Source organism: Rhipicephalus sanguineus, chromosome 4, assembly GCF_013339695.2.
Source record: "Rhipicephalus sanguineus isolate Rsan-2018 chromosome 4, BIME_Rsan_1.4, whole genome shotgun sequence".
Classification (NCBI taxonomy): Eukaryota; Metazoa; Arthropoda; class Arachnida; order Ixodida; family Ixodidae; genus Rhipicephalus; species Rhipicephalus sanguineus.
The window spans coordinates 108,757,599-108,773,112 of NC_051179.1; the positions used below are offsets into that span (position 1 = coordinate 108,757,599).

The following is a 15,514-nucleotide window of genomic DNA, read 5'->3' on the forward strand; positions in this document are numbered from 1 at the left end:
CCCACTTTAAAAACTTTATGCATGGGGCGCGAGAGGCTCGGACACCTCCCATACATACATGTGTGTCTGTATGTATATGGGTCATTCCGTGCCACGTGCCCCAGCCGGGGCATTTGGACATCGCACATTTTGCGGATAAAGTCTGTACCTTTTTCCTGCAGCACGTGGAGCATTATGGCGAAACATTTTTGTGTGAACAATTTTCAGAGCCGTGGCGCCCACTCAAGTTTCGCACGCTTTTGTTAAAGTGTGCAAAATGTACAAATGTGCGTAAAATCTATTTTGGTATGCTGATTTTCGAGACTGACCTTACGCTACTACAGGGGTTCTGTTTAGATGTCTTTTTATAAGAATTCTAAAATTTTTATGTTTCATTGCGAGCTACGTGTTTTCCAAAACAGTGGAAGTCTTCACCGTTCACGATTTTTCTTAAACTCGAACTCTCCCTGACCAACCTTAACATTTATATGGTTTTAAAGAAAGTGTATAGTCCTACAAAATGTCTAAGGGTGAAATGGGCATCAAATATCTGAAAAGAATTGTGAAACTGGCGAAAACATGCAATATGCTGCATTCCTGACCGTATTTTTTTTTTTTTTTGTACTCATTACGTACAAGTAAAAACCCTTTTGGTTTGGCGTTTAATGTGGCATTGCTCAAAAATAAAGAAAGTATGATCAAATCAAAGTTGTTGTAAGGAAGAAAAGAACTTCGAAGTTTGCCCTCAGAACGTGCTGGGTTTTTTTTTTTTTTTTTGTTACCACTATGTCGTACAGCATATAGTTGACCTTGCAGCTGATACTCCGTACAGAAGGCGGCGTGATGCGATCTGTGTGTCGGCGGCCATTGAGCGCTGGAAACTCTTGCTACCTCGATGTCTGGGTTACAAGCAATGAATTCCCTTTACATTATGAGCATGCTTGGAAGGTCCGATGGGTAATATACACGCCGGGGAGCAGCGTATGGTGTATATTGGACACATTGAGTTGCAGGGCCATCTTCACAAGTAGTATACAAGTACTGAAAGAAATAATGCACATTCTGTGCACTTCTTCTTGTGTATACCAGCTTAGCTTTGCTCATGTGATGCGTGTAAAGTGTGCGATGATAGCTCATGTAATGCAGATTGTGCTCTGAAGAGAGCATTGGTCGATTACTAATTTTCTACCAGCAGTATATTTGCGCTGACCAGCATGCTGCCGTGCGACGTGTGGCATAAACGAGAGAAACGACTGCGAAATAAGTCATACGACTGCATTATTGCAAAAGATCACTTGAATACCTTTTAAAAGAAAAATTGAATGTGTCAAAAGGTGATATTGCCCTGAGCACAGCAGCCGAACATTTCTTAGCATGTCGTCAGAACCTACAACCTAGAAACACCTTCGTGTCATTTGAAAACGTTTCAAATTCTTAGCACAACACAAGATGCACAACCACAGCTGCTGGCTTTCTTAACACACCCTAAACATTGGAAACATGGCAGAACAATGGAGGCTACATGCTGTAACTATTCTTACCGGTAACCATGAAATCTCAAATACTGCAACAAATGGTAATCGAGTAGGAGCTCGTTTATGTTCTTCAGGTGGGAAAACATCGATTCCCTACATACCAACCCTTTCCGGCTAAACAGGAGTGATGCTTACTTCGATACCAAGCTTCTCAATAGCTTACACAATGTCCGGCGCATATGTTTCGCCGAACATGGAGAAGTACGTAACCTGCAATACAATAAAAAAGACTGACACACGAACAATTTAAAAATGCACGTTTACCTTGCAACAGGGACAAGCATTTTTAAAGGATTCTAGCTTTGGTCACTGGACAGAAACGCTAATACATTAACCAGAAAAAAGACAATCATCGCGGGCTCTAAACAAGCATTAACATTGAACCGTTAGGGAATGAAATATACTAGCACCACAACTTCCCTTGGAATCATTTCCGAATGATTAGGTGCCTATACTGCATCAGCGTCTTCTGCTCTGATGCAAAGCAACTGCCTCCTTTATAAAATATCAACGAAACATCCTAATAGCTATAATGTTAACAAAAAAATGCTGCTGACAGACAACGCACATAATTAAAACAAAAATAATCATCAGAAACCCAAAGTAGTCAAAATGTAAAAAATACTTTAGCCCCCGTCTTAATACCCACTTTGGAGATATGGCCAAGGATTCACATTTGATATCAGTTCAATGAAAGTAGACAGCCAGTATTCCCTTGCCAGGAAGCCGTTCACAAGCATATCAATTTTTCTGGTAGTACTTGCTGCCAAAGACGATGCTTCTGAAATGAAAAAAAAAGCAGAAGGTAAGCATTTCTGTCTAGGCGTAAAGTGGGCTTGTGAGAAATAGAAAGCTGACGACGTATGAAAAAACGTATTGCTCAAATAATACAAAAAATGTAGCACTATTCCAGTAACCGTGGGAATATACAAGAAATGCATGTCTTTTTTTACCTCCTACGTCGCTTATAGCTCGGAGATAATAAAGGATGCCTAGGGCAATCAAACGGGGATAAGCATCCCTAATCACTACAGCTATGTCATCACTCTATGCTCGTTTACTGCGGAACTGCTCTTCTGCATTAGGACATTTAAATTACGGCATTATTTTCACACGCGTATAACAACCGTCCATTTGTTAACCGTGAGTACTGTCATTTCAATTAGTAGCAATAATGTTAAGGAAATGGTATCAATGCACAAATCATACCGAATGAATAGGCTTTTTTCTTACTTTTGCGGCTCTTTTTGGATTGGCACAGTGTTTGTGGCCTTTTATTCTGCCTTGTTTGGCGGTGGTGTAATGACCTGTGGCGCATGCCACTGTATAGCAAGCTGCAGTGCAGGGAGAAAACTGTTTCCTAGGGAGAAAACAAGAACATTTCACCACAGTTCGACCCATTCAATGTTACGATGAATCAAGACCAGCATGTTGATTTGTACTAATGTAGTGCACCAAGCAGTACATTTGCAAAGTTCAGAATCAACCTAATAGCCAGCAAAAAAGTACTTGCGGTTCGATTAGCTCCCCCATGGACTCGTCGTTTTTTTTAACATTCCGAATCATTAGGGGCTATGGTATGATAGGTCGACTGAACAAGGGATTTTTTTTATTTCTTTAGTAAAAAATATTACAGACACTGCGGAGCAACATCGTGCATTGGTGAACGCTTAGGAGCGCTCGAAGCCATTTAAAAATGGCGCCAAAGGCCATGCCTCCTGAAGGTGGCGAAGGTTTGTCGACATGTTGTTTGCCATCACTGTTTCGGCATGTATGTCTGTTTATAACAAATGTGACTAGGTCGAATAAATATAATAATTTCGTGACATTTTCTTCAGCCTTGATTGTAAATGGTCCCAATAGAGATGCTTTTGTAGCGCATTCATTGCTTTATATTGCCGGCATTTGCGTGCATTTTTTAAAAGTAACTTAAAAAACTGATCATGACGTTCTCGTCACGATCAGTTTTTTTCAATATTTTCCAAGCTTGATGTAGGCTTTCTAAGTATTTACCCTACCGATTGCCTCTGAAATTTTTACAGGTTATACTTAAATAATTTCCAAATAGTCAAATAACCGAAACCTGAAATTTCGAAAAACTGTGTGAGCTCTAATAAAGAAAAAAGTTTAATTGCAGAGTTTCTTTACGGCATGTGACAAGTGAGGACAATATTTTTTTCTTATGCGATAAGTGCAGGAAGTCCGTTCCTTTAGATTGGCAATAATGCCACTACTATGCGGAATTAGCATGTAATATTTCGTAGACATGCTGTTATTTTGGTTCAGAGAAACATATCCAAACCCCCGACAAAAGTTCGGTGCTGAAATGCAAAAAAAAGTATAAAAGCTACACGTTAAAAATTGCACGAAGTGAAGGCCAGAAGCCGTCTTACTGAACATGCAAAATTTCGAGATTAAATATGAAATAGTTCCTGAGATATAAAGCTGAAACCAGGACAACCCACTTACCCTAGCCATTCCAGCTTAAGCGGCCTGGAAATTGCAAAAGCAGCATCTCCTTTGATACAATAGAACTGCAGTAGGAAGTTTGTATTTAGGTTGTGCTGTGTCCGCTTTCGTAAGAGGATTTTGCATTACCGTGTGGTCTGTACGAGTTATGAATACAATTTCGTTTAATAGCTGCAATACAAATAATAATATAATTGGCTCTTATACACCATGAAGTGGGTATTGATCGTGAGGAAATTTGTTATAGCAAGGGGATTTACCTTTACTCTTAAACTTTTGCACTAAGCTGGCCGTCCAGTTATGCGGGGGACATCGTGAGAATCCGAATGGCCTCAAATAGCAAACATCTGCTTAAAGGGTAATCTCTTTTGATTCACAATAATTGAATTGTCGAATCTCTGTCTTCACTCAATATTACTGAAAATGCAGATGCGTCATTCTCCAAGCTGCTTTCTATCGTTGTGCTGGTTGATGCATTTTCTTCACTTGGAAATGAGAACTAGGTTACGCATCGGTTCTCTGCAGTTGTCGATGTGTCCAAGCGTTTTGTCACTTGCTATGAACATACGACAGCTGCTTTCCTTACAAGCCTCAGCTCTCGACGGCACTTTGCTTTCCGGAAATTTCCCATAACTAGATGTACTTACCCTGACATTCCAACACTGTGGGCGCAACAACATATTTTTGAAACGAAACAAAATTGAAGAAGGTCGTAATTAGCAGAGGCATGCAAGACAAAAATTTAATGTTCCACGCAAGGTCTCGGCTGTAATCATATGAAAGTGTCGTTACAGGTTGCGTTTGTGTTTCGAACAAGTTTCATCAAAATAAGTGCCTAGTGTTTCTACTGGCTGACTCTTTGGTTATTGTCGAACGTTTTGTAACCCTGGGATGTCACACAGCTAAATATAGAAAAAGAAATTAAAATTCAAGACGGCGCAGCCAGTTGATGTGGCCACTTACCTTTCTACTTTGCTACCTGTGGTTCCCTTTTCTTTGTTGCATAACAGAAACGTGTAGTTAATTTGAGAAGTTACGGGGAATTTTCTCACTTAATTCGCTGTTCTTTTTTAGTACAAGGTTTGTAGCTGCCCTAGTTTATTTACGTACATTATGGCGAAGCAGTGCAAACGACGAGAAATACGAAAGAACGAACTGGACAAAGGCTTAATTGGAAGTTAAAGAACGCGCGAATAAAAAAAACAAGGCACGTTCGCAAGAGAGGGTACGGGACGACCGCAACTATTTACAAAGGCAGTTGGCAGGCATATGTCCTGTTCAGTTTCGCCACTCCCTTTATTCGCCCTGTTTCACCGTAATGGTATTTTTAACATTTTTAGAAGCCGGAATAACGGAGCCGTTGACGGCAGCGCCGGAGCTGCTAGCAGCATCTTGTATCGTTTTGTCTAACTTCAATATATCTGAGAGGCGCCCGACGACTTTCGGCAGTAGTACATTTCCGTATGGGCATTGCGGGGTGAATATTATGTGAGCTATGGCGACGCTGCAATGTGCTGCAGCATATCCTTCTACTACATAACCTATTTTTTTCTTCTTTTCTCATCTTTTCTTTGAAATGATTTACCATGCAACAAGTGTACGGTGTGGTCCTTGCCAGTCGCACCTTTAACGTTTACTCCATACAGGTTATTTTGCAGATTGCAAAACAGTAACACGAAGTAAAAAACTAACTCTCTGATAGCATGCGCACAGTTGTGTCAAACTAGAGCTTAACGTAACGCGCGTCGACCACGTACGGCGCGTGATCGTTTTCGTGAAGAGCCAGCGCACGCAGAAGCGTAGAGCGCAGATAAGGCAAATAATGCGAAGCCGCCACCGAACAGCCATGCTTACTTTAGACGGCGTAGGTGTCAGTGCCACCTGGTTTCCAGTGTTGCCAAGTCGGATGATGCGGCGCAGCCAAACAGACAGAAGTTGTAGCCCAAATGCAGACAAAGACATAAAGAGTTAACACATTTGTTTCGGAATGTAGCCATTTTTATTTGCCATTTTATTTCCGTATGCGCTTTTGCGTTCGACTACGACAATCCTGTTTTGCACAGCCCGTCATAACGAAATTCTCGTGACGGCCATTACTTGACATCAGCAACAGCGTGTTTACAGCATGCGTAAAGACATAGGGACTGCGTGGTAGAATTACTCCATGTGGTTAAATCTCTAGAATGCATAGCCTAGTGGCACACTAAGCTATACTGCTACTCCACAAAAAAGGCGAAAAAAGTGCGATCAAGAAACGGGTCAGGCAGGGAGATCCAGTGTCTCCCATGATGTTCACTGCATGCTTAGAAGTATTCAAGCGACTACACTAGCAAGAAATTGCAATAAAGACGAGCAGAACATACTTCTACTTATGGTGTTGAGATGACATAGTTCACTTGGGTGACGGTGGGAACGAAATACGAGAAATGATTGAAGACCTAAACACTGGATTTATGAAAAGTAGGGCTGCGAATGCATATGCAGAGCAGAAACGCGTTGCTCAATAGCTGGGTGAGTGGTCAACAATTCATCATTTCCTAACACGCCTTAGTAACCTTGCAATAATATGTATATCTAGGGCACTTACTAAGAGTGGAACCTCACTATGAAAAGGAAATCAGCCGGAAAATAAAGATGGACTAGAGCGCATACGGCAGCCACTCGAAAATCAAGACAGACAATTCACCGGTGTCCATATATTGGAAGGTGTTTAACCATTGGATTCTACCCGTTCTAACGTACGCAGCATAAACTTTGAGGATAACGCATAACCGCCAGAAAAATTAAGGACCACACTGCGTGCGATCGAACAAAAAAAAAAGAAGTAACATTGAGATATAGCAAGACAGCAGAGTGGATCAAAGAATAAGCAAGGGTGGCTGCTATCCTTGTCGACGTGAAGTGAGCATAAGTGGACGTCGACGGGTAGTGTGATGCGAAGGGCAGATGACCGATGATCAGCGAGAACGGCGGGCGCCATATCAAGCAATGGAATGTGCACTTGAGGCTTGTACAGATATAGTTGGAGTCGTGAACTTTAGAAATCCACCGGAACAAGGTGGAATCAGCTCAAACAGGGCCGGGTAAACTGGACGAAATCATTGAGAGACGCCTTCGCTCCGCAGTGGAGTAAAAGTGGCTGCTGGTGGTTATGATAAAGTTCACGTAAGAAAGAAGGTTACTGTGGGTACTGAAAACGTCAAAACATTGACCCTTACGTGCGAGACATAAAAATGCGTGTACCCTTGTACGTTATCCTTATTATTAAAAAACTTCGGCTCTACAATGGACACCTACTGAAGGAGCCTTCCGCTGGAATGGTGCCGCGTTTAAGGTCTTCGTAACTGCCGACACTGCAGCCGGAAGAGTCGCTATAGAAATATTCGCCGTAACTTTAGACAGTCACTAGCAGCATTGAAAGCCGAGTAGCTGTAACATCAGCATCGTCACACGTGCGTCATGCAGTATGGCACACTCGAAAATAAAACAACGTTTTACATTTACGGCCACGGTAATATTTATCTATTTATTTCGGAATGATATCAATTCCCAGAGGGGAGTATTACATGAGTGAGATCAGAATAAACAGAATCCACAAGAATGGATAATACATTGCTTACAGCAACAAAAGAGTGCACAAGAAAACGCGCAATAGTAACGGCGTAGGCACCCACATGCTTTTGTCACTCCATGCTCTAAAGAAATACCACGTGAGAAGAGACGCTCACGGGAAGCTACTGCCGGCCAAGTCTGACAAGGTGACCTCATCTGTAGCAACGTCATTACCACCACCACCACTACATTGGAAACACTGCGATAATATATGCAAACTATAGGGAAGGCTAAGTATTGCATCGCTTGTATAACATAGAAAAAAAGGAAAGAAATAGTTCAAGTGTCCCTGCCTACACAATTACAAAAATTACTTACCTTAGCGGGAGCACTGCGCTTTTACACTTCTTAATTGCAAAAGTTTTCTAGTGTTGGCTGTATTACATTAAACGGGCCGAGCTCCATGCCTTCTCTGATTACCTGAGGAAAAATGACAAACAACACGTATTGTTATTGCAGAAGTGCTTCTTACACATTTGGTCCCCCACTTAGCGTTATCAATGCTGCGTTGTGATTTCATGGTGTTTCCCCGTCTTCTGTAATTTAACTTAACATTCATTAACATTCAGCAAGGTTCATGTGAACAACGTGCATGCCAATGCAACGCCAGCATTCTTCAATGATGAAAAACTGTCAGGTGCTACGCGCAAACACTAATAGAAACTCTAAGTGTTCCAGCTGCCCAAAATCCTTCATTGTGCAGACACATCTCTGGTATGAAGCCTGTGAGACGGAAAAGTGTTTGACCAACGTCGCTGGTGGGAACAGCCCTCTTCTCTTGCAAAACCGGCACGATGTAGACTCTGCTTTTTTCTGAACACGTTGGGTGGTGTATGATGAACTTGAGTGCGCCGCGAAAGGGCCACAGAGAAGCATGTTTTTTGATACTAGCGCAAAGTTGAGCACAAAACGAGAGCACGGCACAACCGTCCTTAGTTGCGCGTCGAGCGTACAACCTCACCTGGTAGCCCGATACCTCTGACACAGGGCTGAAAACTTCCTCGACGTATCCGTTCGCAAAGGCGTGGCTGACCCTAAGGGCAAGGCTGGTAGGCGTCCACGTGAATGAAGGAGGTTCAGTCGCCGGCACATCGCGGAAACGGCCCTCGTGAGCACGATGTTGACGCCTGCTTCGTGGCTCGCGCCGCTTAGGTTCATATGTGGCAAATGGATTGGCTGTGTCTGGTTGAGAAAATGTTTCATCACTCATGCGCTGCTCTTGTTCAACACCTCGAGGCTCGGAGATGTGTGCAGCTTCTTGCGTGCGGTCTGCTACGGGCGGCGTAGGAGATGATTTATCGCGGCGAAGACGACACCGGTGTCCTCTCCTTGGCGTTGCGTTTGCTACAGAGAGAGATTCAAGAAGAGTTTCTGGCTGCTCACATCGGCCACCACACCTTGAGATCGATGGCCGTTCAGAAGGCGCAGTCTGTTCGGCAGCGTGACTGGTCGGTGTAGTTTCAACGACAGCGGACGTACGTGGGAAAGTGTTGATTGGTGATGGCAAACGGAATCTGGTTGATATTGCTTCCATCGCTGCCTCAAGTGAAGCGATGCGTCGCTCCAACATAAACAAATACAGCAACACCAGAGCTACTGCACTTTCTATTCTGACAAGCCGCGCCGTCGCACCCCCAGGTGACTGGCCGCCGGTACTTGCGTATTGCTGATTGTTAACGCCGGCTTCCATCTGCTGTGCTCCGGGAACAGCGCTGCCTGTTTCCGTTGTTTCCGGAAAAGGGGGAAACGGGACGGCGTAAGCGATACACTGGTGTTCTTGAAAGGCGCCAGCTTTTGCTGCCACAAGGTCTCTTTCGTCGCGACAGTGTGCGGTCAAGTAGGCAGATATGTTTGCGCAGGAGGTATCTGCTCCTGCGTCGACCGGGCTTTCTTCAGAGCAGCAGACTCCTGAATCCATCGACGGGACCGTGTTCTCCCCCATTGCGGCCTTTCCTGTGATAACTACACAGAGCTATCACGAGCTAGATCTCTGTCTCGTTAGACCAGTCGCTGAAACATGCCTTCGTCGGCTCAAGGCTGGCAACAGTCTGTTCCGCGTTCGTTCTGCGGTGCCTACGTCACAGAAGTGAGAGGAGGCGCAGCTCTCCCGCCTAGAACCGCCGAGAGGAAGAGAACAGCCAATCGTGAAGCGGACAGCTTTCCGGAAGTAGACGCGCATCCTGTGACGTCGGCACAGGGACCGTGAAGCGTTTCTCGCCTTTAATAAATATAATTACTTTACAGAAAATTATTGTTTTTGCTTCTCAAGCTCAAACACACTTTCAAACAGCAACAGCTTTGAGTGATGATATTTATAGTTTTTTTTGACGTCGTCGCTAGATGGTGTCGCGCACGCGAAAAAAAAAAAAAGAGAAAAGTAGCGGCTGACGTAGTTTCAAAATGTCGTCCGATCGGTCCGATCGCAACGTCTGCGTTGGTTCTCGGGTGTCGGATCGTCAAAAGGAGCTTCTGCTGGCTTTTGTGAAAGAGCACCCACAGATCGCGAGGCTGTCGTGCCCGCTGGAGCCGTCGTTCACGAGGGAGGACCGGGACGACATGTGGCAGGAGCTAGTAGCGCTTTTGAACGAAGTCCCTGCGCGTAACTCCAGGGCCCAGTGGCAGGCCCGATGGAGGAATGAGCGCTACTATTCGCAGCAGGGTCTTGCCAAACTCCGAGGGCAGCAGAGGTGAGTGCGAGCACAATTGTATTGTGGTCGGTCATCTTACACGTCCCGCTTGTGCTTTACAGCAGCACCCGAGGCGGCCAGATTTCGGATTACCGCGGCCGCGTCGTGCTCGACAGGGACGAGTGTGCGAGGCCCATAGTTCGGGTGGTCTGAATCGGTAAGCACTGGCTTAGAATATCATTGTTACTTGTATGCTGCGAACAAGTGGGCTCGTTTGCTTCGAGCCATTACGCGCTGTTAGTTTTACTTTTTCAAACAATATCGAGTGGATCACCCGGCCGCCGCGTTAGCTGAGGTGCTAACACGTTGCGCCGCCCAGAACAGAATGCGAAACAGCCACATTTGCGGTGATGACGAAAGAACAGCCGCGAACTATATTTCGAAGGTCACTAGAGCACCCTACGTGTTCCAACCCATTTCTCAGACCCTCGAGTCGAGTGAGGTGCGTAGCCAGTAGGCTTGCCTCCCTCCACCCCTCTCTCCGAAGTCTGTGTGTCATAGCATGCCGCTGTTGAAACATTCTAAAAAAACATTGCTATTGTCCACTTCCACTCCATACTTCTTATTGCACTCAGTGTGTCAATCAAGAAACTTCTTACTATAACAGGTGAGCCCTGCTCCAGCTGCTACTGGTGGCTGAAGAGGATGGGCCCAGGATCTTTCCCGTGCCCCAACTCGTAAGTTTCGCTGATGTTTTTGATTAACTGTAGATGGTGTTACATGCTCACAGATGATGCTCATGCGTGCAGGCATATGTTTGTGAAGAGATGACATCTGTGGGCATAAAGACAAAAGGCTGCACAAAAAAAATTTGGCAAACGGTTGCAGGAGCTAGTTGTATGCATAACTGTCAGATGGAATAAACAGGTGTCCTGCCTTGCAGATGTAGCAAAAGGTAGCATTGCAAAAATGTTCAACATCTTGAAATGTTTCTCTATTTTGTCAATTGCTTCAAAAGTGAAACTGAAAATGTGCTATTGCTAAATATACTGTTCAAAAAGCAAGCTCGTTATATAACTTTTTCACATAGCCATCATACACAAATGCACATGTTTGCACCTGTGTTACACCTGCTTGCTGTATGTTTTGCATACTGCAGCAGCTAGGGTTTCGGAAGGAGATTGTGTCAGTCATCGCGTAAAGCTGGGCAAACGATTGTGTAGCCCTGAAAAGGGCTGTTTGGTTGCTTCTCATGCAGAGGTGGTTAGAGGCGTGAGATGCGTTTGATGAGATGAGCGAAAATGAATTCCGGCACCGCTTTGGTCTGTCCAAATGAAGTGCGTTGGTTGTGCGGTGAACCAAGCACCATTCATGGATGCCGTTGGGTCAGTGGATTTTCAACAGACAGGAAATTGTTGCACACACTGAAACTCTTCACGAACAGAAGCTTCCAGCGAAGAGTCGGTAGCAGGAAATTTATAGATGATAATGGCAACACATTTCTTGGTTTCCAGCTCATGCCGCAGCTGCGAGATGGGAGCAACCGGCAGGCCGAGGCGCTGGAGTTACTAGCCGCAAACACCAGGCGGCAGGGCCAGGCATCATTGGAAAGCTGCGCCAGGTTCAACTTCTCGGTGACGCGGTCCACAAATTGCAAGGCGTTGGCACCCTCGCCCGGGCCCTCATTGCAGCGGAAGGCACCTGCACAGTGATTTGTAAAGACTAGTTGTACATATATGTAGATTTATTTTTGTTCACATCACGAGCTATGATACGCTGGTTTGCTTCAATGGTGCCCTGCAATTTTCTTTCAGTTAATTTTCTTTTTCTGCATATCAGAAGCACTGATGTGCTGTTTCATTGTACATAGTAAAGTGTAGATCAATGGTAAATCGTGTCCTGCGATGTCATTTCTTTTTAATCTCATCGTGCGAGGTGATGCATTCAGCAGTTTTGTAGTACACGTGCATAGCACAGTGTGGTTTCATTTATAAATCATGTTTTGCCATGTCATTTTTTAAAATCTCATTATACAAAGTCATGCATTGAGCAATTTTGTAGTATGTGCACATAGTGCACTGTAGTGTATCCTTAGGTTTATAGTGTATACGTGTAGAATATTGTGGCACACTGTACGTTTTCTATCGATTTTTACACATCCTAGAAAAAAAGAAAAGCGTTTGTGAAAGGTCTAGGTTGCACAACAATTTTGAAATATTGCAAGACCAAAAAATAGTTGACGAATACGTGTTCTGTTGCTTAGAAGTGTTTAGATAACAGGATTGGGTACAAACAGAAATCAGTAATAGAGGAAGACATATGAGCAACCAACAACTTGCATTTTTTAGCGAGTTCAATTAATACCGGTTCGACTGTGCCTTGTTTTGATGTAATACAATGACTTTCGTGCTGCGAGACGCGTGTGTTGTTGCAGAGGAGCAGCAGGCACTTTGTAATAACTCCATTTGTATATTATAAAAGGAAGCTACTTTTATATTCTTTTCCTTGGCATTAAACTTAAAGGATATTTATTTATTTCGCTTTTTATGTGCATTGCTCGTGATATTTGTAATAAAATTTCAATTCTGACACCACCCTTGTTGTTCACTTCATTTACAAGCACGATTCTTGTTGCACTAAAGCTACCGCATCTTGCTGTCCTGATTCAAACAGCCTTTTCCGGTTACCACTTTGGCTGTGAATGGCACCATGTGCCATTCACAGTTGAGCTCTCACTTGTGCTTGGTGTGAAGCGCCATATTTTACAACCTGGTCGAAGCATTTCATCAGCATGGCGTTGTGTGACAAGGGGGCATAGGTCGGCAAAATCACTCATGAGTCGACTCACTCAGATTCAGATCGAGCTGTGAGTCCAAGTGAGTAATACATTGGTGAGTTCGAGTCCGGGTGAAAACATTTTAGTGAGCCTGAGTCCGAGTGAATCCGCTTGAGGAAAATTTTGGTGAGTCTGAGTTTGAGTGAGCCCCAAGAGCAAAATATATTTTACGAGTGAGTCAGGGTGAGCTTCACATTTTTTGCCAACCTATTCAAGGGGGTTATTCATTGATAGGAGAACGCTGTTTCGTTGATATGTGTAGCAAACATTTGAAGTGTAGTAAAAAAAAACACAGTGACAAACACAATGAACAAAGACAAACACGCACCACGCAATGCTGCCGAGGTCGTTGCAGGCAGCGGCGTACTCTGCGCAGGTGCTCAAGCATGCAGGCCCTGTAGTTCTCGAAACAGGTTCACTACACGGTTGCGCTGCTGCTGGCTCCCGTTGTGGTGGTGGTGGTGGTAGCTCAGCTGCTGCTGGCAGCAGTCAGCATCGTCGGTGTCGTCATCGTTTCCTTCGAGAACAGGCTCATGTGCCGCCAACGCAATGTCGTGCAGAGCTGCACAAGCAGCAATGATGCTTGAGCAGCTGTGCACAAGCTTACAGCGATGCACCACTCCACAACATTGCGCATGGCGGTGTGGGCCTTGTTGTAGTGGTTATCAGGGGCGCCACGAGCTGGTCGTCCGGGCACTGGTGTCAGGAACCACGGTTCTAATGTATAGCTGGAGTCTCCTGCACGAGGTCGGCATGACAGCTGTAGTGATAACGTCTTGAATGTGGCAAGCATTGACAGCACTTACCAAGCAAGCCGAAGTTTTGCTTCCAGGTGCTGACGGAGAGGGCTCCCCCGCCATACCCACTAGTCATGACATGACCCCAGGAAACATGGACTGACATCCAGAGGTCGGCATCACATGTCTGCAGAATTCAATTCAGTCAAAATTGTACCCATAAATGACCTTGGGTACAATGTTGGGTATTATGTTAATGTAACTACATCTGTCTTCACTGTTACTGACTGTTGAAACATAGCTATGGACAAATCATCGACAGGGTAGGACTTGTACCATAAGTTCTAACACGAGGACAATGCAGTGTCAAAGGGTAGTCTGCATGTTTACTGCTTGGAACAACCCATCTTTCAGCCACCAAAGCCTTTTAACCAAATTACTGCTGTATGTTTAAGGCAATGTATCACAAAATACCTACAACACGAAAAACTTCGACTGAAAAAAGGGTTATGAAACAATGCGTATTTAATGTACATGCTAGGGCGCGTTCCGAGGGACCGAAATAAAGTTTATTCATCCATCCATGTATTGATCCATGTAACGTCCATCACGACAATGAACAATAAGGACATACTACGGCACATTCTGGGAGCGCTAATCTCAACAAATACAAATCGAGAATCAAGCTTCGGGTACACATGGCGAACGAGCAACGGTAATATTATGCACTGTGCAGGCCGCTGAACCAAAGTGTACTCCGCGTCACATGATTTCATCGCTTATCCTAAGCGAAGTGCCCTGAAACGAACCAATTCCCGTTCTGGATAGATCGAAAATACCGCTCCCACTTATACTCAGTTGCAACAGCCTCAGTAAAGCGGAAAGTTTAAGCGATATAAATGAAACAATTCGCTACGCATACAATGCATGAATAATACTCACGATCGTGGTGTTGAATGCGTAGAGTCCCTTCCCCGACATGTAATGCGTCGTGTCCGCGGAGCTCAGGCCATGGGGCTTCGGGATTGCGATGAGCGTACCATCCACGCACCCGACCACAACGGGAATCTGCCCGAGCCGCGCGAACGCCGCCTTTGTTCGCTCTTCGCGCCTGTGGTCTCCGGAAAAGGCCACCCACCGTTTTTGCCCGCGAACGACAGTAATGGCGTGTTCCTGACGGACGACTGCGACAGGCCGCTGAATTCCTCGCAGCCGACAGCTCGCTGGAAGCATCCGATCGCAAAAATCTCAGCGCGCACAACGCCTTCCGCTCTGTTTAAATCCCACTGGTTCGTTAGCACCCGATGACGGGGCCGAGATCGTCGCACAACCAAGGTACAGTACGTTTCGAGAAACGAAAGCGACGCCGGAATTCACACTCGCTCATCTCTTCAAACGCATTTCGCACCTCCTACCATTCTGCATCTGCTTAGAGAAACGCCAACGTAGCAAGGAAGCACCGTTGCAAGCGCCATTTTCTTAAAATCAGCTGTTGCGGCAGCCGCAACCGCCACATCACTCGAAATACATGCCGTGCGACGCCATTGTTCGCTCGAGAGAACGCGAGCGAACGGGCTCGCTCTCCGTTCACTTTTAGCAGACGACATGCTCGTTATGACGCGGCATGACGTCACCAAAAAAGAAAACATCAAGGAAAAAAAAGAAATGGCCACGCCCCTTAGAATGGCGTGAGTTGTCCGGCTTCAGCCAATCAGCGCG

General features: G+C 45.0%; 1 protein-coding gene across 1 annotated transcript; it reads right to left on the reverse strand.

The window, feature by feature from the left end:
- Positions 1-11,890: 11,890 nt before the first annotated feature.
- LOC125758096 (putative nuclease HARBI1) lies at positions 11,891-14,813 on the reverse strand. The gene is made up of 4 exons (XM_049414860.1): positions 14,738-14,813; positions 13,865-13,982; positions 13,387-13,796; positions 11,891-11,923 (listed from the first exon to the last, which is right to left on the reverse strand). The coding sequence occupies exons 1-3, from the start codon at positions 14,774-14,776 to the stop codon at positions 13,528-13,530; spliced, it is 426 nt and encodes a 141-aa protein (XP_049270817.1). The 5' UTR covers positions 14,777-14,813; the 3' UTR covers positions 11,891-11,923; positions 13,387-13,527.
- Between the last annotated feature and the right edge of the window lie 701 nt (positions 14,814-15,514).